The sequence below is a fragment of the Heteronotia binoei genome, chromosome 5, assembly GCF_032191835.1.
Source record: "Heteronotia binoei isolate CCM8104 ecotype False Entrance Well chromosome 5, APGP_CSIRO_Hbin_v1, whole genome shotgun sequence".
Lineage (NCBI taxonomy): Eukaryota > Metazoa > Chordata > Lepidosauria > Squamata > Gekkonidae > Heteronotia > Heteronotia binoei.
The window spans coordinates 89,447,123-89,474,336 of NC_083227.1; the positions used below are offsets into that span (position 1 = coordinate 89,447,123).

Here is a 27,214-nt window from a genome sequence, read left to right on the forward strand (position 1 = left end):
GGGCGGCCTGGCCTCGTCCAGCCTCCGCGGGGAGGAGCAGCCAACGCCAACCCTTTGCGGTTTCTCTCACTGGGCTCCGAGGCCGTGTGAGCCTAGGTGAGCCGGAGCCGGGAAGAAACGCGGATGACTCAAGCCGAGAAGGGAGAAGCGGCGGCGGCGGAGAATGGGAAGGACAAAGAGCGCGACAAGGAGAGGGAGCAGCGAGGAGCCAAGAGGCCTATCGTCCCCGCCGCCGTGCCCGAATCCCTTCAGGAGGTAAGGCCCGCCCCTTGCGAGAAGCTCATGCGCAGGCGTGGAAGCTCGTAGCGGGAGAGCTCCCCTATGCCGGCCTCACTTCCCTTTGCGCCACGGATGGTGGAAGCTCCGGGTTTCAAAGGGATACTTCCACCCTCACGCGGTAGAATAGCATCGTCTGCTCCGTCTCTGGCGGGGCCTAGTTTAAGAAGCAAGCGATCGGAGTTTCCTAGACTGTACCAGTTGCGCTCTTCTTGTGGGGGTGTCCCATGTTTATATGCTCACCCGTCATATGAACAAAAAGAAATAATTTCTCTCATATAGTGCGATAAGGGAGGGGGGGTACTTTGGCTTTTCTTCTTCCCGATGTAATTTTTTCTGTATGCAGGAAGTAAAAATCAACTAAAAAGGGAATCAGGTTAGTTGGTGGTTTAGCAAGTATATAAGTAAAGCACTGCTGGAGTAAACTGCTGGCTCAGTTTTAATAATATTCAGTATGTGTCCATGTTGCATCTAAAGTTCTAGCAGCAAAGATTAGACAAAATGTTTTTTAAAAGAAGTGACGTCCACTAATGCTGTTTGTTGTGAATTCATTTTTGAAGTCTGAAATACAGTTTGGCTGTTTCAACGCAAGATGATTTTCTGGGTAGGGCCAGTTGATGCTGCAAAAATACATAGGAAGATGTGGAAGAAAAAAGTGGCAACACTGTATTCACTAGGTGAACAAAACAAACAACTATGTACCAAAATAAACAAAATTTAACTGCAATTATTGTGTATTTTCTTTTATATCAATTGGATAACGTTCTAGACAATTTCACTAATAAGTATACAAAGTGCAAAGCAATGAAAGGCCACAACCATACCCAAATATAACAGAATGAAAATTCCAAACAGTCAAGGAGGGGCTCCAACTCTCTTCAAGATAGTAGGATGTTCTTCATAAAACAACCAGTCTTTACAAAGGCACACCGTAATTAATATTCTTCCAACAGGCGTAAGTGGAACCCACATCCGAAGGAAGTCAGGTTTAAAGGGATAAATCTTCCTTTACTTGTTCGCTAGCTGGTGAGACAAGCTTTGCATGCCATTGCTTTTTCCAGAAACCGACTTATCAAATTCTCTGTGATAATGAAGCTTAACATCCAAAGTTTTCACATCATTTTTCAAAAGCACAATAATTGTGGTTAAATTTTGTTTATTTTGGTACACAGTTGTTTTGTTTATGCTGCAAATATATAGGCATTCATTATGACAACAGAGGGTTCAAAATTCATGCAAGTTTTCTCCATACTATCCTGACCGCTGTATGCACCCTTTCTACCTGATGGCTTTTTAAACAAAAAACAAGATACAGCACCAGGATCTACTAGTTCCCAGTTTTCAGTACTGATGCTAGCACTTTTCTTTATGGAGTTATAAGGGGAGGATACACACCTACCCATGTAATCGGAAACTGGGATCTAGTAGATTGTGGTGATAGATATAGAATAACAATATAGTAATGTATCTGTTACGACTTTTTTAAAAGTCCTCCATTTGTGTGTGTGCAGAGGGGGGAAATGGCTGTGGGGGCTGAGGTAAAGGAAATGGTCCCAGTGTTGGTAGGACCTGCAAAAATGCACACCTTATCATCCACATGATATGCAAACGACTGCATTATTTCCAAAAAGATGGTGCCAGACCAAGTCTTCATGATCAGAAAAGAAATTGAGGAATCAGTGCAGGTAGTGCAGCCCATGAGAAAAGAAAAACTTTAGCTACATAATTTACTTTATTATGCTACTACTTAAATTTCTGGTTTGATTCATTTTCTCGGGTGGCTGTTATTCTGTGAATCTCCCCTCTGCTAGAGGGTCAGTGGCCATGGTCTTCTCATTTTTGGTGAGGACAAAAACATTGTTTCCAATGTCTCAGTAGTTAGACTGAGGGAAAATGGTATTTTCTTTGCTTATTCTGATAATCCTGTTTTGTTTGTCATGCTGTTGGGCCGGCACTGCTAAATAAATTATTTTGCCTATTGCTTTTGTAGATTTTATTTCTTTAAATTATTTTAGTTGTGTATTGATTTGATTTGGTTTTCTTGTAAATGGTTATAACTGAAAGGTGGTGTATAAATATAAATAAAGCACTTTTATAAATGTGAAGCTACAGGGAGAAGGAGCAGGTAGCACTGTTAAAAGATTAACAGCTATGCTTTGTATTTAGTTGATCGTGGCCCAAAGTTGACTCATGGTCAAAGCCGGGCACTTAATTCCTAGTACTAAAAAGGTGTGAAACAAAATAAGGTTTAAAAATGAGAGGTGAACTGTACAGTTAGGCCTCTATAGATTATTTTGCTCTAAATTTGTGTCTGTTTTCAGCAAATACAGTGCAACTTCATTGTCGTTATTCATCCTGGTTCAATGACCTTAAGGATTGGAAGAGCTACAGACACACTTCCTGCTAGCATTCCTCATGTCATTGCAAGAAGACACAAACACCAAGGACAACTCACATTCAAAGACAGTTGGCTTCTAAGAGAAGGACTCAATGTAAGTCTTAAATACCTAAGCACTGCATGAAGTTGAAATAGTAGCTGTGTGATTGCATTCTGTTAGTTTTCATGATCCTTTTGCTGTGTTAAGTGTGCATAGGTGTCCATGTTTCCCATAACATGTGCCTGAATTGTACAAAAACCCTTGGACTTACAGCTTCATGCATTTGTATTGCATCATCTGCCCCAACCACACATGGAAATTGCTGTGGGTGTTAATCATACTTTTACTCTGTGTGGTCTAAAGACACATACATGTCAGTGTGAATGTGGGCCACTTTCAAAACTGGATCCAGATTTTCACCAGATAACCTTTCACTGCCACTAAAAGAGTTGTTAGCTTAAATTCTACTCCGACATTAATGGAATACCCTCAGTCTGAGTGGCAGTCAATGCATATTACTGTAATGGATGTTTATGTTTATTGGATTTATGTCCCACTGTCTCCGCCGAAGCAGACTCAGGGCAGCTCACAGTACATAGCAGAATAGATAAAATAGCAAAATTTGACTGCAAGCTTGGGAGAAGCATTGAAAATGAATAGAGTGAAAATAGAAAATTTGTTGAAGGGTAATAATAATTAACAAGTGGAGACCTGCAAGAAACTTGTGGAGAGGGGGCGTTCCCTTACCTTTGATTCCTCCCCGCTTCCTGGCAGCCTTCCTTTTCTCCCTTTCCCTCCACTCTGACTGGCCCAGACAACCTGAATCCCCAGCAGTGACTCATGGTCAAAGCCGGGCCAGTGCTTACTGTTGCTGCTGTAGGACTTCAGCTATTCCCTGCCGAACATATGGAGGAGCAGGCCCAGGCTGAGCAGTGGTGGTGGCAGCAAGGGCCACATCTTAGCCCACAGAGGAGAAAGAGGTGGCAGCGGGGAGAGCCGGAGTAGCACCACTTCTTTGTTTCAGGTGTTGGACAAGGGAAGGGAGCGTGGCTTGGGAGGCTGCCTGAATCAACTGAGACAGAGTTGTCTGCACATACACAGACAATACTTTTTACTTTTGGGACGAAATTTAAATCCCCTCCCATGTCTTTTTTAAAGTTTTAAGATTTTTCTGAACACCTGGGGAGCATCCTAAGTGTACAGAAAAATCTCTTTTCTCCCCATGTGCCTCTGATCTGTGGAAATAAGTATCTGCGTATTGGGGGCGCAGTTGGGAATTAATAATCTGTAATGAATAATTATAGATAATAATTATCGTGTGGCATTGTGTGTGTGTGTAGCCAGGAGATCCTAGGATTGTCTGGAAGTTCTAACTCTTTAGTGTTATGCACCACTAGGTGGTGAGCTAGACTTATTTTGGGGGCTGAGAAAGCTCTGAAAGAGCTGTGATCAACCCAAGTTCACCTAGCTGGCTTTATGTGGAGGAGTGTGGAATTGAACCTGGTTCCCCAGAGTAGAGTCCATTGCTCTTAACCACTGGTTCTCTCAAGGGAATAATATTTTGAAATGGAGAACTGGAAATCTCAGTCAAAATAATATCAAACATTCAATAATAATACCCGTTGCTAGTAAATACATAAACAGCTGGTCCTTCCAAGCACCACAACACTGCAGATTGGTCCACTCAGAGAGGAAGATCAGAGGAAAAGAGGACCGATGGAAGGATGCCAGTTCACACAGGCCTAAACAAAAGACCAAACCCAAGACAAATCTGGGCAGCAAATAATCCAAGGGAGAAGAAACCAGGAATACAAACTGCTTCACTAAATGTGTGGTTTGGCATCCCAGTTCTGTGGCAATCAGCCAAATCTTAAAAAAAAACCCACTAAAAAGTTTATTTCCAAAGTTGGAAAGAGGGGAATGGGAAAGGTGACTGAATTGGGGAGAGGCTGTCTGAGGATTCAGGCCCCATCTCTACTAGTGTATAAATCGTATTAAACCGAAGCAGGCCAGGACTATGAAGTCCGGAGGTTGTCTGTACATTGTTGCCACAGTTGATAAAGCTTATAATATAAAAACTGTATAAGTCTTTAACTGCAGCATAGTATCTTTTTCTGTGTGGGCTATAGGCTCCTGTATTACCAGTTTATTGGCAGGGGATCCACAAGTATTTGCTAGGAAGAGAGAATTCCACACACACCCCATCTGCACTGATGTTCTCCAATTACCTCTGCTTCCCCCTCCCTAGATTTTCTGGAATAGGAACAATTTTCTGACAGTTCACTGACTCCCATTCTCCACCCATGCCATACACACTGGCATCTGCCTCCCCCTGCTTCCTACCTTCATTTTCTACCCCACTCTCTCCCAAGACTATTTCACTCCCACCTCAAAACTACCAAAGCCTTTCCTTTGGGATTTCTCTGACAACCCAAAATATCAAGATCTCATGAAACTGTGTTGTAAGACCTTGGTTGCCAGTTTTGCTTGCAGCCTCTGCACTTGTGTATGGCGCTGCTTCTCCATTTGGTGGGGTCACTCCTCTACTTTTTAGTTTTAAGACACATCTACTGTATCTGTGGTTTGTGGATTTTTTTGTGAGTTGTAGGGGTTTTTGTCTACATGATGGAACCAGTGGATGGCACTTAAATATATGATAGGAACCATGAGAAACAGTTCTATGTTTAGAAAAAAGCTAATGGCTTTTTCCTGCTTTCATTTAGAAACCTGAAAGTCCTGAACAAAGACAAAATGGCCTTAAAATGGTTGATCAAGCAATATGGTCCAAAAAGATGTCAAATGGGGCCAGGCGTATACCAGTATCACCTGATCAGGTAACCCACTTACAGACTATACAAACATTTGTGAACCTTAGGCACCTTTGAAATTCTCTACAGGGTGGTGGGCACAACCACAAAATGGCTGCCAGAAGAACTAACCATACTCACATACTTATATTAATTTATTTAAAATATTTACATAATACACTCTCTCTCTCTATAAACCAAGGTAGACAAGGTTGTTCTTGGTCCAGTAAAGCAATGCTACCCTTATCAGATATCAGGTGGTCACACTCCTACTTCAGCCAGTTATGTTACTGGGGACAGCTTACTTCCTTTTGGCAGTTGAAGATTCTTGTGCTGGGGCTTCTGACTGCAACTGCTGCTGAAATAATATTTCCATTGTCCCATCAGAAGTCGTGCTTTGCAGCAGGCCCATCTGGCCTCATCTACATCCATGTTTTGGACCCTGCTGTAGTTGAGAATTTCTTTGGTGTAGTGCTTCACTTTAGGAATAATTGATTTAGACTGAAAAGTTCCCTTTTTTCCTTTGGTAACAATTTAGGTCCGGTCTTACAATAGACAGATGAGGCCTGCTATTTTAGATCACAGTTCAGGGACCAAATGGACAAACACAACCCATCAGCCAGCATATGTCATTGGAGAAGAGGTAGGAACTTCCTAATTTTTATTTATTTGTTTGTTTGTTTTATTGGATTTATATCCTGCCCTCTCTGCTGAATCAGGCTCAGGATGGCTCACAATACATAGTAGAGTACAATTAAAACATTAAATTAAAACAATTTAAAATAATTTGGTGCTGATTTTTGATACAGTTTAAAGATGGCATATAGTGATCTCAAGCATCAATTTAGATCTAGTATCTCGGTGGTGGTCATAATTTCAGTTAAATGCTAACTGAAATAGTGTCATCTTACAAGCCTTGCAGAACTAGGCAAGGTCCCACATGGCTCTGACCTCCTCAAGCAGTTGGTTCCACCAGTAAGGGGAGGCAATTGAGAAGGCTCTTTCTTGAGTTGTTTTTAGTCTTGCCTCTCTCAGCCCGGGGATTGATAGTAAGTTCTGTGTTCCTGACCTAAGTACCCACTTGGGAATATGTGGGGACAGACGGTCCCTAAGGTAGGCAGGTCCTCGGCCATATAGGGCTTTAAAGGTAATAACCAGCACCTTGTAGAGAATCCAGTATACCAGGGGTGGCCAATGGTAGCTCTCCAGATGTTTTTGTAGGTAAAAAACATCTTGAGTACTACCGTTGGCCACCCCTGCAGTATACCATCAGCAACCAGTGCAGTGTCCGCAGCCCAGGCTGCTGCGTGGAGAGCCCCAATAACAGTTATTTTGTTAAGAAATGTAGTATCATCCCATATTTAACTGACTTATCTAACTGAATTGTGATCATATACAATATACAAAGGAGCTGGCCACAGTCAGTTTTCTGCAGACGTGTTTATGTATCCAACTAGATAAATGATCTGTAGTAAGTGGAAGGCTTGAAGGGGAGAAATATTTTTTTAATAAAGAAATCAAGCAGAGATGAATATGGAGGGGAGGGAAGAAATAGCATAAATACTGATAAATGCTTATTGTACATGACCTACCTACCATAAGTTGGACTTGTGGTTTAAATTGTCAGTCTTTATTATGGCCCACAAGCCATACAGATGCAGAACAAATAGTGTTAATTAATTACTTAAAATCATATAACTACACATATCTCTCATCCTAGTATATCAGACAATGAAAAGGGTTATCAAAAAGAATTATAGACAAGATATTTATCTCAGCCTGTATTTTCATAGCAGAGAACAGGAACTTATCTGTTTGTACAGTGATTCTTTGGTCATCTGTAGCTGTTTGTACAGTGATTCTTTGGTCAACTATAGCTAATACAATTGAAGAATCTCCTGCTCAGAAAACAGATTTTTATCAACCAAAATATATTCCAGTAAATCCAGGTGTGCCTGGATACAAAATATACAGTGAAATCAGCCAATGATCAAACACATGAACAGGGACAAAAACTGCAATGGGCTAAAATATTTTTATATCTTCCTGTCATTCATGTAGATGGTAAAACTTTAAATGTGGCCAGCATAAAAGCATGGCAGTGGTTAATGTTGATAAATAGAATGCATGCTGATGTGGAATCATTAGAGCCAAATTGTGTAAGGGAGGGGGATGCTCATGGCAGGCTTTATAATAATATTTATATTGTTTTTACAGTCCTCGGTTATCAAAGTAGCTTTACTTCACCCTGTAGATTTTTTTAAAAGGGGGGGGGGGAAGACCCATTAGTCACTTTCTCATCTATTGGTTTAAGCCAAATTTGAGTATAAGGAGCAGTTATTAGGCTATGAAGAAAATTATCTTGATCATTAATAAACAGAAAGTGAATTTGAAATTTAGAGGCTGTTAGCCAAACCAAATTTATAAGCAATATAGAACCAATTGCTAATCTAAAAACCATGGAGGGTGCACATCTACGTGTTTTAAAAACTGATTAGCCTTTGAAAGAGATTCTAAGTTGATCTTTTCCCTTTCAGGCATTATATGTTAACCCTTTGGATTGTTACAATGTTCACTGGCCTATTAGACGAGGACAATTGAATCTTCATTCAGGGCCTGGTGGCTCCCTTACTGCAGTCCTAGCTGATCTTGAAGTTATATGGTCACATGCAATACAGAAATATTTAGAAATACCTCTTAAAGATTTAAAGGTGAGCTACAGCTGAATATAACTATGACTGCCAAATTGTTACCACTATAATGGCTTTGACCATTATAACCATACACATCTGTCCCTCATGAGGTCACCTATTGAAACTCCTCCCTAGTTTATTAAGAAAAGAATTATAAGAGATTGCACAGTTTCTTTACAATGGTGGCACTCACTCACTATAATTCCTTCTCATTGCTGCGCTGATTGGTTGACTTCCTTTACTCTTTCTGCTGCTGTTTGAAACGCTAACTGTACTTCTAGGCTTTATTCTATTTTTTGATGATGTTGCATATTATTATTTTATTTTTGATTAATGTTTTATAACATTCTATTTTGTTAAATTATTTTATGAAAAAGTTAAATCCCACCTTTCTATTGAGTTAATATCTAGAGCGTCTTGCAATCAAATTTAGAAATGGCTAAAAAAAAATCAACTTAAAACTTCAACATTTCAGTGTCAGTCAAAAAGCCACATCACCACTCCAGATAGTGAAACCATTTGCAAACTAAAACCTAAAACCTACCCAAATCATGGGTAAATAAAAGAGTTTTCACATCGTAATATGTAGAAATAGAAAAAGTGTGGGGTAGTTTGAGTGGAAAAATTAAGAGTGTTTGGGGTTTTTAAAAAACATTTGTGGAACATCTAAACCTTTTGGATATTCCGCAAATGTTCTTATTGCTTGAAGGAGGAACTCATATTAGACCACACCTCCTGATGTCACCATTGTTTTGTACAGGGCTTTTTTGTGAGAAAAGCCCTGTGCAAAACTTATTTGCATATTAGGCCACACCTCCTGAGGCCAAGCCAACCGGAATTGTGTTCCTGCTCAAAAAAAGCCCTGTCGTGAAGCAAAATGTGCTTGGATCCACTACATTTTCCACTAATGTAAGAGGTGAGGTAATTTCCAGCAGTTCACTCTTCTTGTTTTGGACCTCTGATTTGACTCTTGGGTTGTTTTTGAGTGTTCCCAGTGATTTAGGAGCAGGATTCTGAGGAAATCAGTGGGCTGCAGTAAGAAAGGAGGAGGCATGAGTGTTCTGTTCCAGTGACAGAAGTGCTTTGTATGAGTTGAAACCAACCCTATGTCAATAATAGAATTGACTCTACCTTGAACCAGTAGTTTACCTTCTTCTGGTTGTCTTACTTCTATATCTCATTACAACCAGGTCTTTTTTTTTTTTAAGCAGGAGCTCCTTTGTATATTAGGCCACACACCCCTGATGTAGCCAATCCTCCTGGAGCTTACAGTAGGCTCTGTAAGAAGAGCTCAGTAAGCTCTTGGAGGATCGGCTACATCAGGGGAGTGTGGCCTAATATGCAAATGACTTCCTGCTATGAAAAGAGCCCAAATTACAACATTTATGAAGAGGAATGGATTACAATGGGAATCCCAATATGGTTTTTCTCTCTTTCTCTTTTTTTTTAGTATTACCGATGCATTTTACTGATCCCAGACATCTATAATAAACAGCATGTGAAAGAAGTAGTAAATATGATCCTAATGAAGATGGGCTTCTCAGGTAGTAATACAACATCTGCTTCTGTTCCATTATGCAGAGATTTTCTGAATTTGAATCCCATGAGTGTTCTGACCTTTTTCCTTGTAGCCCAGCATCCCTGGGTGGTAAAAAGGTAAAGGTAGTCCCCTGTGCAAGCACCAGTCTTTTTCGACTCTGGGGTGACGTTGGTTCACGTTTTCATGGCAGACTTTTTACGGGGTGGTTTGCCATTGCCTTCCCCAGTCGTCCCTGGGTGGTATACTCCTTTTTATCTGTCAAAACTGAGCCATTGTGAAATAAGTATCGTGCAATGTTATGGCCATTTTTGTTTTAAAAAATTACTCCACAGTTTTAGAAAAACATGATGGTTTCTGAGTTCATAATGTCCAAAATCTATTTAATTGTCTTTCATACATGGCTCACAAATAGTGTCTCACCTAAGTTGCATGGAAAATGATTTATGATTTAATGGCAGTTAAACCATCCACTATTAGATGTGAAAGTGTCATGTATTGGGTCTTGTGGGAGTTACTTGTCCGGAGTACTGCCTCGTAGATGTGGTTTGTGTAGGAGTACCATGACAGTGCAGATGGGGACAAATACTTGCATTTCCCCCCCCCCTCCCCAAATTGGTACTCCTGTTCCAGTGGTACAAGAACAACACAATGAGTTTGCATTCAGGGAGACATTGGTTACTTCATGTGTGGCAGGAAAAATGAAATCCAGGTCAAGCTGTGGTTCCCACACCCATGGCTTGTTCCTCAGCAAGCAAGGTTTCTGTAAATTACTAATCAGGTATCTGAGATGTTGCAGAACACAGATTTTAAAAATCAAACTATTAAATAGAGAAGCTGTGACTTATTAAATTATTATCAGTTACAAGTTGATGTACAAGAAACACAGATAGTAAAAAAATACACACTTCTGTCTCTGCTTAGGATACAAAAAGCTGTCACAGAAACACATCTTCAATGTTTTATAAAATATGGAGTGTATTCAGTGGTGTTACATACATGAAATACATGTCTAGGTCAGCTGGCAAAGTAGTGATGTATATGACAACCTTTGGGGAGGGACGGTGGCTCAGTGGTAGAGCTTCTGCTTGGTAAGCAGAAGGTCCCAGGTTCAATCCCCGGCATCTCCAACTAAAAGGCAAATAGGTGAGAAAAACCTCAGCTTGAGACCCTGGAGAGCCACTGCCAGTCTGAGTAGACAATACTGACTTTGATGGACCAAGGGTCTGATTCAGTATGAGGCAGCTTCATATGTTCCTAAGTTCTTCAAAAATCCTGCAATCACAAAATTTCAATCTAGGGAATGAATTATTGTGAATGTGGATGCAATCAGCTCCACCCACTATCCATAACCTGATAACACCCATGAGAGGCCTGCAGGATTTGACTTGCCACATAAAGTATGGAAGATGGCTAATAGAGTATGAACAGGCTTTGGCACATGTACAGACCTGTTGTTTAAATAGGGCAAAATACAAAGACCTGAATGTGATTGTGGTGCAGCCCACCAAACTGTTTTCCATCTGTCACAAGAATGTATTATGCTTTCCAGGGTGATGCGGTGGAGCTCTTTGAACTCTTCCTCAGATGCAATTGAGTGGATTGAAAATTTAGATATTAGTATTTGGGGGTATGGCCCAATCAGGCTACATACTTGTTGAATCAACTTGGTTGTGTATTTTATATGATTATATGCTTCCTGTGTGTAACTCTGCCATATGATAATTAAACAAATTCCTCCTTTTCTGTTTTTAGGAATAGTGGTACATCAGGAATCTGTCTGTGCTACTTTTGGAAGTGGCTTAGGTAGTGCATGTGTTGTTGATGTGGGAGATCAGAAGACCAGTGTTTGCTGTGTTGAAGATGGTATTTCACATCGTAATACCAGGTTGGTATCACAGAGCATGAATGGAAATTTTGATAGGCAATTAAGATCTCTCTAGGTTAGGAGGTAATAAAGTTATCTTAACCCTGAGGACCTTCATGCAAGGCTTGTGAAAGGATCTTAAAACTTTGTGTTGGCAAAATGATGGTGTGACTTATATAAAACACATACATGCTGGTGTACCATGACTTGGTATAACTGAAGTCATAATCCTGGGTGCTCATATTTTTTTGAGTTATTTCTTATGAAGGTGCAATAGGTCTTTTCTGAAAAAGATGTAAGCCTCTAAGCTGCTACTTCGTTTGGATTTTTTTTTTAGATTATGCCTTGCATATGGAGGTTCTGATGTGTCAAGATGTTTTTATTGGCTTATGCAGCGAGCTGGATTTCCTTACAGAGACTGCCAGTTAGCTAAAAGGACAGACTGTCTTCTTCTTCAGCACCTAAAAGAAACATTTTGCCATTTAGACCAGGTAAGCTACACACATGTTGGGCCCATCTCTCTCTAGGTTCTGTTGCCTGAAGGAGATTTGCTGGTCACAAGTTAGTCCCAACCTTTTTGAGCCTGTGGCATCTTTGGAATTCTGACACAGGATGGTGGGCGTAACTACAAAATGGCTGCTGCAGGAGGTGAAGCCAAATTAAAACTGTCAGGAAATTAGGTTATGCATAATTCAACATTTCAGGCAGAAGATCTGTTTAATAAGATGCCTTTTAAAATGAACATACTGTTTAAAAATATTTACGCAGGCTTACCTTCAGTCACACAGGGAAGTTCCTTGAGCTGTAGTGGTAGTTGCTGCCAGAGTTAACATTTATAAAGATCTGCATAGACAATCAGATTTTCAGTGGCCAGTCAGAGGCCCTGCTGGACAAAAGCTGCATTGGGTCTGTCTTCTTACTAAAACCACTTGATGGACACCAAGAAATGTGTTGTGTGTGTGTATTTAATGTGCATGTGTGTGTGCACCTAGAAGTCATGGTGACTTCTGGTGACTGACCTCTATTGGGGGCCTGGAGGGTATTTAGGGAGGTGGCTGAATAAAGCCTGCCCTGGTCTCCCAACTGTTGGTATTCCAAGGAGATCTCCCATCCAAGATTTGACTTGCCACATAAAGTATGGAAGATGGCTAATAGAGTATGAACAGGCTTTGGCACATGTACAGACCTGTTGTTTAAATGGGGCAAAATACAAAGACCTGAATGTGATTGTGGTGCAGCCCACCAAACTGTTTTCCATCTGTCACAAGAGTGTATTATGCTTTCCAGGGTGATGCGATGAATAAAGGCTGCATAAAGCCTGCCCTGGCCTCCCAACTGTTGGTATTCCAAGGAGGTCTCCCATCCAAGTACTTGCCAGAGTCGACCCTGCTTAGCTTCCGCAGTCTGATGAGACTGGGCTTGCCTGGGCTATCCAGGTCAGGGCGGCACCAGGAAATGTGTTGGCGGGCACATTGGGAACCCCTGGGTTAGTGTAACCAAAAGACCCTTGGGATTTTCTCTCTCTGTTTCAAAGATGTATATTCTGCCTTTTGATGACATGACATTTTGATACCCAAAATGGCATTCATAAAATCCAAACACTATTTTTAAAAAGAAAAACTGAAGAAAAAACATCAATAATACTGTTAGGAAATGGTCTTGCAAGCCCATTATTGTTTGTCCAGGAGCTCAGCAAGTTCTGTGGCCTTCTCTTTCCTCTCAGTGTACCAGCTTATCTCTGGGAATTTTCCTCTGCCATCAACTAATTCTGCTAAAACAATTAGTATTTCTATCATTCTTTACTGAGTTGCCATTTTAAAAGGCTCTGTGTAGTTGCCACATCTCATGCTTTGCTTATATTAGCTAGCACCAGGATAGTCTGTCACACTTAGGAATGGCACACACACACACTTTCTCTTCCTTTTATTGTTTTTTGAGAAGCAGGACCAAATTGGGTGTGGTGTTGGTTCAGAGATCAGGCTGAAGGCATTCAGAATATGATAGTTTAATAAACAAATAAAGTGCACATGGTCTGTACAAGCATCAGGCCAAAATGGTGTAACATGCAGTCCTTTAAACCCTAACCCTGTACATGTCTGACTCTTAAATTAGCAGCATTTAAAAGCCTCCATTATTTTCAGCACCGGTACTGGAGTGCAAGTGCAAGGCCAGTACCCCAGGCAAGGCACTGCCCCTGCCCTGCCACCCACACTTCTCCTCCCCGGCGAGCCCAGCAGTGCATCTCCTGTGCCTCAGAGTGTGTGTGTGCTGCTGGGCTGCCACCACTCTGGCACCCCCCTCCCCAGGCCGCACCCCAGCAGCCACCTAAGGCTGCCTAATGGACATGCCAGCCCTGATTATCTTAGTTCTTAGAGTTTGAGAGTTTTCCGCATTTTTCCTCAACACATATTCAAGATGGAGTTCCATTTTTAAGGCTTAGTCCTTCAGGGCTTGAGACAAAATGGCCGAAAGATAAAAGTGCTTCTCCCTCATGTCCAGAAAATTTACAATTTCCCCTTGAGAGTCCATCCCTTGCTGCCTTCATTCCCAATCTCCCTGATCCAAATAGAAGAAATATAATCTAGCCTTCTGATAAATCTTTTGTTTTAGTATGGCCAGAACCATTTGCATCCCTAAGCACTGGAGTGCTTCATGTTTGGAGATGATGATTCATCCCCTGTTCTTTTTTTTGGCAGCTACTAACTTGAAGCTAGGGCTCCTGGACGAAGGTAAAGTTCAGCTCCAATCAGTGTAATACTGATGTGCTCTAGGCTGGAAGGCATTTCTGCATAAATCCAATATCAAGTTTAAAAAAAGATAGAATAGATTTACCACAGGCAAAACAAAAACAACCCATAAACTAAAAGCCATCAAATGCTCTACACTCCCAGTCAGGGTCAATCACCAGAGGTTGGCATGACTTTCAGGTGCACACGCACACATGCACATATAAAAATACAACACACACACCCCCCCAAATAAGACAATACTCCATCACTAATAGCCTCCCACCTAATCTCTAATGTGTGAACACAACAGGGCACAAACAGGAAAAAAAATGGTGGTTTGTTTCGTTTCATTATTCATTTAATTTCTGACCTGGTTCATGTTTCTTTGGTTCATGAGATGTAAAACTCACCAGGAGTCTTCAGCAGGCTCTCCTCCACCTGCCCTCCACATTTGGCAAAAATTAGATTTGGAATATCTGAGTTGTAGTCTCCCAAAACAGGTGCCTCCAGGAAAGCTCAAATTGAGCTCTCATGACAATTCGTGCTGCAGAATGGAAGCTTTGTGATTGTCTCCCAGACCTGCCAATCAATCTGTGGACAACTGATATGGGTGTTTCTAGGGCTCCCAGAAGTCCAATCCCAGTATTGCCTAAGAATTGATTGAATCAGCGCCAGGCTATCTGGGAAAATGTAAACACAAAGACAAATCAAACGAAGCAATAAGATTCAGACCAGTTTGGAATGAACCATGAATCAGCCCAGTTCATGCACAAATTGCAATTCATGGTTTGGTTCACACCCATGTCTACTGAACACCTGTAGCAGGTGCTGGTGATCTCAGCATATAGTCTTACAATCTTAACAAACTGGAGGAGTCGGTTCTTTATTCTTAGGCTGCTTAGTATATTATAGGTAAAAATCAGTTTTTGGATTGTGAAAAAAATTAGAAGATATGTTGTGAATAGTGATAGTTTATAAACTGTGTGGAAATGCTCAACAGAGAGGAATTTATTCTCTGCATTCCCAAATATTAGACTGGGTGGACAGATTGGCTGTTGGTTCTACTTGACTTCAGGAGGGCACTGCTTGACATCTAGCATAATTAACTTACATTATTTGTTTGCCAGAAAGGTTATGGCATAGATGATGTTAAAAAGAGATGAGATAAATTCAGTGAGAGTATTGTGTCAACATTTGTCTATGGTTGCCAGACACTGGGGGTAGCTGTCATTATCATACTTGTCTTATGACCTCCCTTCAAAAACACTACTGAGGAGAGTCTGCTTCAGCATCTTATGGTTTTAGCTTTGTGGAAGGGGTAGGGCTTCTGTAGAGAATCTTAAACATCAGGAAGTGACCAAAGCATAACCTTCATCATAGTTACAGGCAGTGTTCCCTTTAAGCTGCAGAGTCTTGTGAGCAAAAATTCCACTTCAAGAGCTACTGGCATTAAAGGACATAAATTAGTGTGCTCTGGGGCCATTTTTCCTGAACAAAGACAAAATGTGTGAGCTGGAGGCTAAAAATCTGTGAGTTAGCTCACACTAACTCATCTTAGAGGGAACACTGGTTACAGGATGTGTTGTGCATAGACACATGTACTATCAATGTGATTCCCTTTCCATGCTGTGAAAGGAAAGCTTGGATTAAATATAACTAAATACATTAAAGTAAACCTCAGTAGCTAGAGGTCTGGCAGGTTACTACCAGAAGTATAGTTGTGGACTAGATGGACTTTTGGCTTCATCCAGCAAGGCTATTATTTTATTATGGAGCATGAGATTTTCTAAGCGTTTTGAAGTATAATCTTTCAGATGGGAAAGCAGTTGTTCCCCTTAACATGAATAACTTAAACTTAATATTTTGACTGAAAATAAAAAAAAATATAGACTGTAGTTCTTCAGAAAAGAGCTCAGTGTTTTTTTGTTGGGCCAGCTGTTCAGCTTGGGTGCTTGAGTATTCTGTTGGTGTTTCTGCAAAACCTTTGTGTAACACCATGTTATCTGCTTCCTTTTTGAATTAAGGTCCATGCACATTGTACTGCTGTAAATTTAAAAAAGGAACCTGGGAGAAAGCCAAATTTACATATATGGGTGAAGCTGTTCCTATTTCAGTTTATGAGCTGATAAAGGCAGCAAACAGGTATCTCTTAAGTATTCATAATGTTTCTGTGTTTCACAATCAGGATCTCTCTGGACTGCAAGATCATGAGTTTCAGGTTCGCCACCCAGATTCTCCTGCTTTATTATATCAATTGAGGCTGGGAGATGAAAAATTACAGGTAACAGATTATGATTTTATACCCTTCAGAAGACAGCTGAAAGCTGCAAAAGCTGTAGAAAAAGTGAGAAGCTTGATAACTTTTAATAGCTAAAAGTTAAAATGTACTGACATTCCATCTTCTTATTAATGGTTTTAAAGGCTGTAATCTTGAAAAGATGGGCAATGATACAGATGTGGGATGTAGCTAGTTTTTAAAAACTAAAGTTTCAAGTATTTGTGTGCTTTTGATTCCTTAGTTTCATTTGGAACAACAGTGTGTGCATCTAAAATAGATCGCTTAGCTATTGAGCCAAATATAAGCAGGCACGCCTATAAAGAGAAGTTTGGACTCCTTTAAAGGTTTGCCCATCTCTTATGATTAGGCTCCAATGGCATTGTTTTATCCAGCAATGTTTGGCATTGTGGGGCAGAAAATGACATCCTTGCAACAAAGATCACAAGGTGATCCAGAGGACCCACATGATGAGCATTATCTCTTAGCAACACAAAGTAAGCAGGAGCAGGTGGGTGTGACTTTTTCCATTCTTCATGTCCTATGAGACCTCTTACCTTGTTAGATTTAATTATATTTAATTATAGCTTTGTTTTCAGAGAATAGGAGAATGACATTGACTGTATGCAAAGACTTCTTGTAACCATGGTGATGGTCACCATAAGCCTTCTTTTTATTAGCCTGAGCCTTGCCCTCTTCTTAGATATATGAGCAGTGTTCTCTCAGAGTAGCTCTGGAACTTTGGTGTGCTTTTCTTCATGTATATTTGCTAGTGTCTGTTTTTACTGAGATTCAGGAAGCTGTGCAAAATCAGAGCTGGAATGCAGAGGACAACTGTGTTGGTCTGCAGTAGAAGAGCAAGATTTGAATCCAATAGCACCTTAAAGACCAACAAGATGTTGGGGCTTATGAGTTTTTGAGAATCAAAGTTCCCCTTCTCAGATGCCATATCTAATGAAGGGAGCGTTAACTCTCAAAAGCTTGTATCTTGAAAATCTTCCTACCAGGCACAAATCCAGTACAATTCTAGATTTTGGTGATGCTGTTAATTTATTTTGGTAGTGATTTTGAATTGTGTTATAGATAAGACAGGATACCTTTTTGCAAAAAACTATAATATAAAATAAAACTTCAGTTATGGTATATAAATATAGCATCCTAATCCTGCTGATTCACTCTTTGGGTTATTTGTACAGTGGCTTATAGCAGTGCAGTTGCATGATGATCTTCCATTGTGCTACCAGTCTGGTACAAAGAACTCCAGCTTTGAGCAACAGAAGTTGCTTTTCTGGCCTTTATCCATAAGGACTGCAGCACTTGACTGAGCTATATTAATAGGAAGAGTTCCAAAGCAGCAGCAGGTGTTTCAGAGGTTACTTCCTAACCCTTAAATTATGGGGTGGGGAAATCTTAGCTAGAAGCTATTTAATATTCAATGTAATTTGTTTTCCCCTCTGCTTTTATAGTCTGCAAAAGCGACAGCAGATCGGAAATCCATGTCCAAGCCTGGTGGATTTGAGGGAGATTTGCGTGGCCAGTCGTCAGGCATTGCTGAAGGTCTCTATCCCCCAGAAGTGGAGCTGGGCACTTCTCACAGTGACTGCAGTATAGGTGGAAATGACTCTGAAGAACAGCTAACAGCCCACATGTCCAGGAAAACTGCTGTATCTCAATTTGAAGGAAAAGCATTAGGCCTTGACAAAGCAATTCTGCACAGCATTGATTGCTGTGGTATGCCCTTTCTTGTTTATTTTTTATGCTGTGGCCAAGGTTCTGTGTTACTGTTTGTTCCACATCAGTTTGCAGAAGCTGTGCATGGTCTTGGATCTTTCAACAGGTACTCAGAAGGGGGCAATTTTCGCCAGTTCCTCTCCCCTATAGCAGCACACAACACACTCTAAAGTGCTCTCAGAAATATGCATGCTTCACCTTTGTCCACAGCAACAACACTGTTTGAGAAGTTTTACAGATGTCTCTCCTTAGAGCTAGTTTCTTCATCTTCTTTTTGTGTATACATCATCTTTATATTATTACAGTTATCTTAAACTAGCATGGCCTATCTAACATTGGATTGATGCATTGTCCTGAGACTTTTCTTCACTGCTCCCAACAAAATGTGGTCAATATACAGAGGCTGTTTGTTCCCTCTAAGCTTCACAGTGTTGTGAGCAGAAATTCTACCTTGTGAGCAGTGTTCCCTCTAAGCTGAGTTAGTGTGAGCTAGCTCACAAATTTTTAGCCTCTAGCTCACAGATTTTTGTCTTAACTCAGGAAGGATGACACCAGAGCACAATAATTTATGCAGTAGCTCACAACTTTAATGCCAGTAGTTCACAAAGTAGAATTTTTGCTCACAAGACTGCAGCTTAGAGGGAACATTACTTGTGAGCGAAAAAAGCTATTAACATTAAAGTTGTGAGTGAGTCTATATTTGACTATCATGTAAATTAGTTTAGAAGATTTCTTTCATAACCTTGTAAAAATCTCAGATTTTAAATTATATTGAAGCTATATTTTACAAATAATTGAAACATTAGAAGAGGAAAGTCAAGTCAAATTTCCCGCACCCCTTTCCACTGTATTGGCCTCTGGAAAACAGGTCTGCCTGCCCCTTTCTACTATATTGGTTGATCTGGCCTCCAGAGAACAGGTTTATCTGCTCTAGTCCACTTTGCTGAGTCTTAAAAAACATACAAGCACATGGGAGGCAGGGACTCTTGCAGTCTGCTTTGGGTTTTTAGTGAAATAGGACAACCAGCATTACAGGTAAAGTATAACAGAAGAGGAACAACCACAGTCAGAGCCCTGCCTAACCTAACAAGCAGGAAGTTGCTTAAATGTTATCAACCTGCCCAAGCTACTTATTTATTCAAATATTTATATCCCACTTTTCCCTGTGACTCAAGGAAGCTTATAAATCATTCTGAAAAGCATAATAGGGGTGTGGGGGGGTGTGGTGGGGGGTGGGCTCCCTCTGGGAATCCTACCCCCCCAGGGAAAGTGCATGCGCAATACATAGCCTCTCCTCTCCCGGTGTGGTGAACGCCGCGTGGTCACTGTCTGGCTATGCCTGGCAGATGGTCACTGCAATGGCCTCTCCTGCATTACTGCATCCGTAGCAACACCTTCTCGCTGGTCCCCCCCGTTTTCACAGAGTTTGCTACGTCATGGTGCGACCGAAGTGTCCGGCGGTATAACCGGATGGGCAGGCTGGGCCCACCAACCTCGTCAGCCTAAGAGAAGGAAAACTCTAACATCAAACCCGGGCAGATAGAGCTCGTTAATGTAACACCTACCACCTGGAGGACTCACTGCCGGCGTCCCGGCTTACTGGGCCATGGCAGATGACCCCCAGGTGAAAGGGTGGAGCCAGTACCGCGCACACTGCGCTTCACCTAAAAAATTCCTCTGCGCAGGCCTGAAGGGCATATCCACACACACAACCCACAACGCATCAAGTCCTGCAGCGATAGGCAAGGGGCGAAACGGCAGGTGGAAGGTGCCACTGGAAGCCGCAGTCCCGATCCTGCATGTAGGCGGTTCAGGATATTGGTCGCCTGATGCTAACCCGGAGACGAAAGCATCTTTCGGCAGCACCCTGAACGACCAAGCAGCCTTATCTAGGGACAGCACTGCTTGCTCCACACGGAGAGGGGCCTAGAAAAGGTGGCCTAAACAAAGCTCGTCTCCCCCACCCCAGTTGGCTACCCGCGGTCAACGGGCATCCTTACTTGCGGTCGAAAAATAACAACAAAGAAAAGGCATGCACCTGCCTCACAAAGTGTGCAAAGACTAAAGCTTGCATGTTGGAACATCAGAACCATGCTTGACACAGTAGGCAGTGGTCGCCCTGAACGACGCTCTGCTCTAGTTGCCCACGAACTTCTCAGGTTGAATATCGACATAGCAGCTCTCAGTGAGGTCCGTTTCCCTGAGGAAGGTAGTCTTCAAGAACACGGTGCTGGCTATACCCTCTACTGGTCGGGTAAGTCAAAGGCTGAGAGCCGCCTTTCTGGCGTTGGCTTCATGGTCAGGAACTCCATTGCCTCCAAACTCGAAAACCTTCCAACAGGTCACTCAGATCGCATCATGTCCATGCGCCTCCCACTTCAAAACAAGCAGCATGCAACACTCTTCAGTGTGTATGCCCCAACCCTTCAAGCAGATCCTGCAGAAAAGAACAAGTTCTATGCTGATCTACGCAACCTTGTACGGAAGACCCCTACAGAGGACAAGGTGATCATCCTTGGCGACTTCAATGCCAGAGTAGGTAAAGACTCGGAAGCCTGGAAAGGAGTACTTGGCAAACACGGCATTGGCAACTGCAATGACAACGGGCGCCTCCTGCTAGAATTCTGCATGGAGCACCAGCTCACCATCACCAACACTATCTTCCAGCAGAAGAACAGTCTGAAGACAACCTGGATGCACCCACGGTCCAAGCACTGGCACCTATCGACTACATTCTGGTGCGCCAGAGAGACCTTCGAGATGTCTTACACACCCGAGTAATGCCCAGCGCAGAATGTCATACGGATCATCGTCTTGTACGCTGCAATCTCTGTCTTCACTTTAAACCCACACCCAGGAGAGGAGGTATCCCTCGGAGGAAGTTTCAGGTTGGCAGCCTCCAGTCAGCCGAAGTTAAAGCTGCCTTCCAGGCAAAACTCCAGTCAAGAATTGAGGACCTCAGTTGCCCCACAGACCCTTCTGCAGAAGCACTCTGGGAACACCTAAAAACTACCGTCCTGCAGATCTCTGAAGAAGTCCTCGGGTTCTCCACAAGGAAGAACAAGGACTGGTTTGATGAGAACAATCAAGAGATCCAAGAATTACTGGCAAAAAAGAGATCTGCCTACCAAGCACATCTTGCTCAGCCCTCCTGTCCTGGGAAAAAAGCAACCTTTCGCGCTGCATGTAGCAACCTCCAGCACAAGCTTCGAGACATTCAGAACGAGTGGTGGACCAAGCTTGCAGAGAGAACCCAGCTGTGTGCAGACACTGGTGATTTAAGAGGGTTCTACGAAGCCCTGAAGGCAGTATATGGTCCATCATATCAGGCTCAGAGTCCCTTGCATAGTGCAGACGGCCAAGTGCTCCTCACAGACAAGGCATCCATATTGAACCGGTGGTCGGAGTATTTTCAGGTTCTCTTCAGTGCCAACCGCGTAGTTCAAGATTCAGCAATCCACCTCACCCCACTTCAACCGGTGAAAACAGAGTTGGATGAGATCCCCACCCTAGAAGAGACTGTTAAAGCCATCAAGCAACTGAAAAGTGGCAAGGCAGCAGGAGTTGATGGAATTCCACCAGAGATCTGGAAGCATGGGGGCACAGTACTACATAGCTCACTTCACAAAGTACTTGTCACCTGCTGGGAACAAGGCAAATTACCACAGGACTTTCGCGATGCAATCATCATCACCCTATACAAGAACAAAGGGGAAAAGTCAGACTGCTCCAACTACCGGGGGATAACCCTGCTCTCCATCGCAGGCAAAATCCTTGCCAGAATACTCCTGAACAGACTGGTGCCCACCATTGCAGAAGAACTCCTCCCAGAGAGCCAGTGCGGCTTCAGAGCTAACAGGAGCACCACCGACATGGTATTTGTTCTCAGGCAGCTCCAAGAGAAATGCAGGGAACAGAACAAGGCTCTGTATGTGACTTTTGTCGACCTTACCAAAGCTTTCGATACCGTTAGCAGGAAAGGCCTTTGGCAAATCTTGGAACGTTTAGGATGTCCCCCAAGGTTCCTCAGCATGATCATCCAGCTACACGAAGACCAGCGAGGCCAAGTCAGACACTGCAACGACCTCTCGGAGCCCTTCCCAATAGGCACAGGTGTAAAGCAAGGCTGCGTTCTCGCGCCAACTCTCTTTACGATCTTCTTTAGCATGATGCTTCAAAGAGCCGCAGTAGATCTAGATGATGACGATGGTGTCTACATCCGCTATCGCACCGATGGCAGCCTGTTCAACCTGAGGCGACTAAAGGCACACTCCAAGACAATGGAAAAACTCATCCGAGAGCTACTGTTTGCTGATGATGCTGCACTCGTCTCCCACTCGGTATCAGCTCTGCAGCATATGACGTCCTGCTTTGCAGAGGCTGCCAAGCTATTCGGCCTAGAAGTTAGTCTGAAGAAGACAGAAGTTCTCCACCAGCCTGCACCCCAGGAAGATTATCACCCTCCCTGCATCACTGTGGGTGAATCAGTTCTGAAGACAGTCCAGCAGTTCAGCTACCTGGGGTGCATCATCTCCTCAGATGCCAAGATCGACAAGGAGATTGACAACAGGCTGGCAAAGGCAAACCGTGCATTTGGCCGACTGCACAAAAGAGTGTGGAGCAACAAGCATCTGAAAAAAGGCACAAAGATCAATGTTTACAAAGCAGTTGTGATGACAACCCTCATCTATGGCTCCGAATCGTGGGTTTTATACCGTCATCACCTGCGACTCCTTGAGCGCTTTCATCAGCGCTGCCTTCGCACCATCCTCAACATCCACTGGAGTGACTTTGTGACCAACACTGAAGTCCTCAAGCGGGCAGAGGTTACCAGCATCGAGGCACTGCTGTTGAAGACGCAGCTGCGCTGGGCAGGGCATATTTCTAGGATGGAAAACCACCGCCTTCCCAAGATTGCCCTGTATGGCGAACTCTCCACCGGCCATCGAAATAGAGGGGCACCAAAGAAGAGGTACAAGGACTCCTTGAAGAAATCCCTTAGCACCTGTCACATCAACCATCACCAGTGGTCTGACCTAGCCTCAGATCGCAAAGCATGGAGGCACACCATCCACCAGGCTGTCTCTTCCTTTGAGAACGCACGCATAGCTGGTCTTGAGGACAAAAGGAGATTGAGGAAGAATCGCACTGCTACAGGGCCAACCCTAAATCAGACTTTTCCCTGCAGCCGCTGTGGCCGGACCTGCCTGTCCCACATTGGTCTTGTCAGCCACCAGCGAGCCTGCAGCAAACGTGGACTATTGCACCCTTCTTAAATCTTCGTTCGCGAAGCCAAGCCGAGAGAATAGGGGTGTGCAAAAAAAAATTGCTTTTTTCTAGCTCCACTGTAGCCTATGGGGACTATTATAATCAGCGGACCCCATAGGCTATAATGTTGAATCAATCTAGGGCTCTGAGGGAGCTGTTTTTTAAGGTAAATTTGTGGCATAGCTGCTGGTGCTTCTCCTCAGAAACTTCGCCGCGTTTCAAAGATTGGACCAGAGGGTCAAATTTTATGGGCCCCAGAAGGAGGTGCCCCCATCCTCCATTGTTTCTAGTAGAGGGGGAAAATGCTGGGCTGAATCAGAAATCCCTGAGGTGCCTGTTAAAATTTTGTGTGCCGGCATACCCTAGCACAGCTTAGAGAGAACTATGTATGGCTGCCACCATCTCAGTGGTACACTGTTCAAGAAATGTGAATGAGACTTGCAGATCTCGTTGCTATGACACTTCCAGCCAGTCTTTCATTGCCAGTCTTTTCCATTTGAAAATAATTGTTCCCTAGACATTAAATCTTTCAGTTTTACTTATTTATTTATTCAAATAATTAATTGCCTACTCCCATGATCATGGGACTTTAGGACAGGGGTGTCAAAAATGCAGCCTGGGGGCCAAATCAGGCCAAGCAACTGGCTGTCAACTGCTTCCTTCTCCCTCTCTCTTGCTTCCTTCTGCATAATAACTTGCTTTGCAAGGCTTGCTGAATCATACAGGAGCTACAGAACTAAGCCTCTATTTTCTCCATTTGCTGAGACTCCTCCTTTGGAGATAAAGGAGGAAACATAGCTTGCTTTGCCAGGCTCTCTCAATCACACAGAACTATTGAATTAAGCCTCTCTTCCTTCTGTTGGCTGAGGCTCCTCCCCCTCCTGGTCCCCTGGGGAAGGAAGGAGTCAGCTTCCTTTGCCCAGTTCCCTGGATCCCATAGGAGAAATACAAAGAAAGCATCTTTAAGACCAACAAGTGCTAATGTTTTAAGCATGTTTTCAGTTTTTTTAAAAAATATATTTTGTGTCCTTTATAAAGTTTATATCTCTGCTACCTAATCTTAAAAAGGTACACACATGGCCCAGCCCAACAAGGTCTCATTTATGTTAAATCTGTCCCTCATAACAAATGAGTTTGACATCCCTGCTTTAGGCGATTTACAGACTGATAAAAAAACAGTTTTAAAAAGACCGAAAGGCAACTCCAGTGCTTCAGATGGTGCTAAAAAAATTTTTTATATCCTGCACCACAACTCACAGGTAGGTAAGGAGCAGGCTGAAACAGAGGTGGAGAAGAGTGCTGGCTATGATGGAATCATTCTGTCCTCAACCAAGGCTGGGCAGTTTATATGTAATCCTTATGTTTTCATTTTTCCAGCATCAGATGATACAAAAAAGAAGATGTACAGTTCCATCCTGGTGGTAGGAGGTGGTCTGATGTTCCACAAAGCCCAAGAATTCCTTCAGCACAGAATTCTCAATAAAATGCCCCCTTCTTTCAGGAGGGTGGTTGAAAACATAGAAGTTATTACAAGACCAAAGGTAAATATATTTCAGATGCTGGTGGAGTGGATTAGGATATCCTTAGTCAATCCAAGCCTATTGAAATTGTAGTTTCTTTTTTTCTATCTCCACGTGACAAGCAACATGACTAACTTCTACATTTTGGCTTTTGTTCTGCGATGCAAGAAATTTTGCCTCCTCAAACTGACTACTAAGAGAAACTGAATAAGACATTAAATAGCTAAGAATCAGCATTTTTTTAAATGGACACCAGATAAGCCAACGACTAAGATTCTTTTTGCTTATCAGTAAATAATACCATTTCTCCTTTCATATATATTAAGAACATGAGAGAAGCCATGTTGGATCAGGGCAATGGCCCATCCAGTCCAACACTCTGTGTCACACAGTGGCCAAATACACACACACACACACTGTGGCTAATAGCCACTGATGGACCTCTGCTCCATATTTTTATCTAACCCCCTCTTGAAGCTGGCTATGCTTGTAGCCGCCACCACCTGTGGCAGTGAATTCCACGTGTTAATCACCCTTTGGGTGAAGAAGTACTTCCTTTTACCCATTTTAACCTGACTGCTCAGCAATTTCACTGAATGCCCACGAGTTCTTGTATTGTGAAAAAGGGAGAAAAGTACCTCTTTCTCTGCTTTCTCCTTCCCATGAATAATCTTTTAAACCTCTATCATGTCACCCCGCAGTCGATGTTTCTCCAAGCTAAAGAGCCCCAAGCGTTTTAACGTTTCTTCATAGGGAAAGTGTTCCGAATCTTTAATCATTCTAGTTGCCCTTTTCTGCACTTTTTCCAATGCTATATCCTTTTTGAAGTGCAGTGACCAGAATTGTACACAGTATTCCAAATGAGACCGCACCGTCAATGTATACAGGGGCATTATGATACAGGCTGATTTGTTTTCAATTCCCTTCCTAATAACTCCCAGCATGGCATTGGCGTTTTTAATTGCAATCGCACACTGTCTTGACATTTTCAGTGAGTTATCTACCACGACCCCAAGATCTCTTTCTTGGTCAGTCTCTGCCAGTTCACACCCCATCAACTTGTATTTGTAGCTGGGATTCTTGGCCCCAATGTGCATTACTTTGTACTTGGCCACATTGAACCTCATCTGCCACGTTGACGCCCACTCACCCAGCCTCAACAGATCCCTTTGGAGTGCCTCACAATCCTCTCTGGTTCTCACCACCCTGAACAATTTGGTGTCATCTGCAAACTTGGCCACTTCACTGCTTACTCCCAACTCCAGATCATTAATGAACAAGTTAAAGAGCATGAGACCCAGTACTGAGCCCTGCGGCACCCCACTGCTTACCGTCCTCCACTGCGAAGACTGCCCATTTATACTCACTCTCTGCTTCCTATTAATTAGCCAGTTTTTGATCCACAAGAGGACCTGTCCTTTTACTCCATGACTCTCAAGCTTAGTAAGGAGCCTTTGATGAGGAACTTTATCAAAAGCTTTCTGGAAGTCAAGGTAAACAATATCTATTGGGTCTCCTTTGTCCACATGTTTGCTCACCCCCTCAAAGAAATGTAACAGGTTAGTGAAGCAAGATCTTCTCTTACAGAATCCATGCTGAGTCTTCCTCAATAACTCGTGTTCATCAGTGTGCCTACTCGTTCTGTCCTTGATAATGGTTTCTACCAACTTTCCCGGTATTGCAGTCAGACTGACTGGCCTGTAATTTCCCAGATCTCCTCTGGAACTCTTTTTAAAGATGGGGGTGACATTTGCTACCTTTCAGTCCTCAGGAACGGAGGCAAATTTCAATGAAAAATTACATATTTTTGTCAGGAGATCCACAAGTTCAACTTAGAGTTCTTTCAGAACTCTTGGGTGTATGCCATCCGGACCTGATTATTATTATTAGATTTTAATTTGTCTATCAGTTGTAGAACCTCCTCTCTTGTCACCTCAATCTGACTCAGGTCTTTTCAACACCCCTTCCAAAATAAGTGGTATTGGAGTGGGCAACACTTCTCATCTTCCACAGTGAAGACGGAGGCAAAAAATGCATTCAGCTTCTCAGCCATTTTCCTATCCTCCTTCAGTAATCCTTTTACCCTTTGTCATCCAAGGGCCCCACTGCCTCCCTGGCTGGTTTCCTGCTTCT

At 42.7% G+C, this 27,214-nt stretch overlaps 1 protein-coding gene across 1 annotated transcript in view; it reads left to right on the forward strand.

Moving 5' to 3' along the window:
- Positions 1-27,214, forward strand: part of ACTR8 (actin related protein 8) — a 29,256-nt gene continuing 2,042 nt past the window's right edge. The window contains exons 1-12 of the mRNA XM_060239779.1: positions 1-255; positions 2,598-2,768; positions 5,378-5,488; positions 6,000-6,104; positions 7,999-8,172; positions 9,605-9,698; positions 11,447-11,579; positions 11,896-12,049; positions 16,473-16,568; positions 16,933-17,073; positions 18,029-18,293; positions 24,939-25,102. Of these exons, the coding sequence (XP_060095762.1) occupies positions 124-255; positions 2,598-2,768; positions 5,378-5,488; positions 6,000-6,104; positions 7,999-8,172; positions 9,605-9,698; positions 11,447-11,579; positions 11,896-12,049; positions 16,473-16,568; positions 16,933-17,073; positions 18,029-18,293; positions 24,939-25,102 (1,740 nt within the window). The 5' untranslated portion in view covers positions 1-123. The remainder of the gene's footprint in view (positions 256-2,597; positions 2,769-5,377; positions 5,489-5,999; positions 6,105-7,998; positions 8,173-9,604; positions 9,699-11,446; positions 11,580-11,895; positions 12,050-16,472; positions 16,569-16,932; positions 17,074-18,028; positions 18,294-24,938; positions 25,103-27,214) is intronic.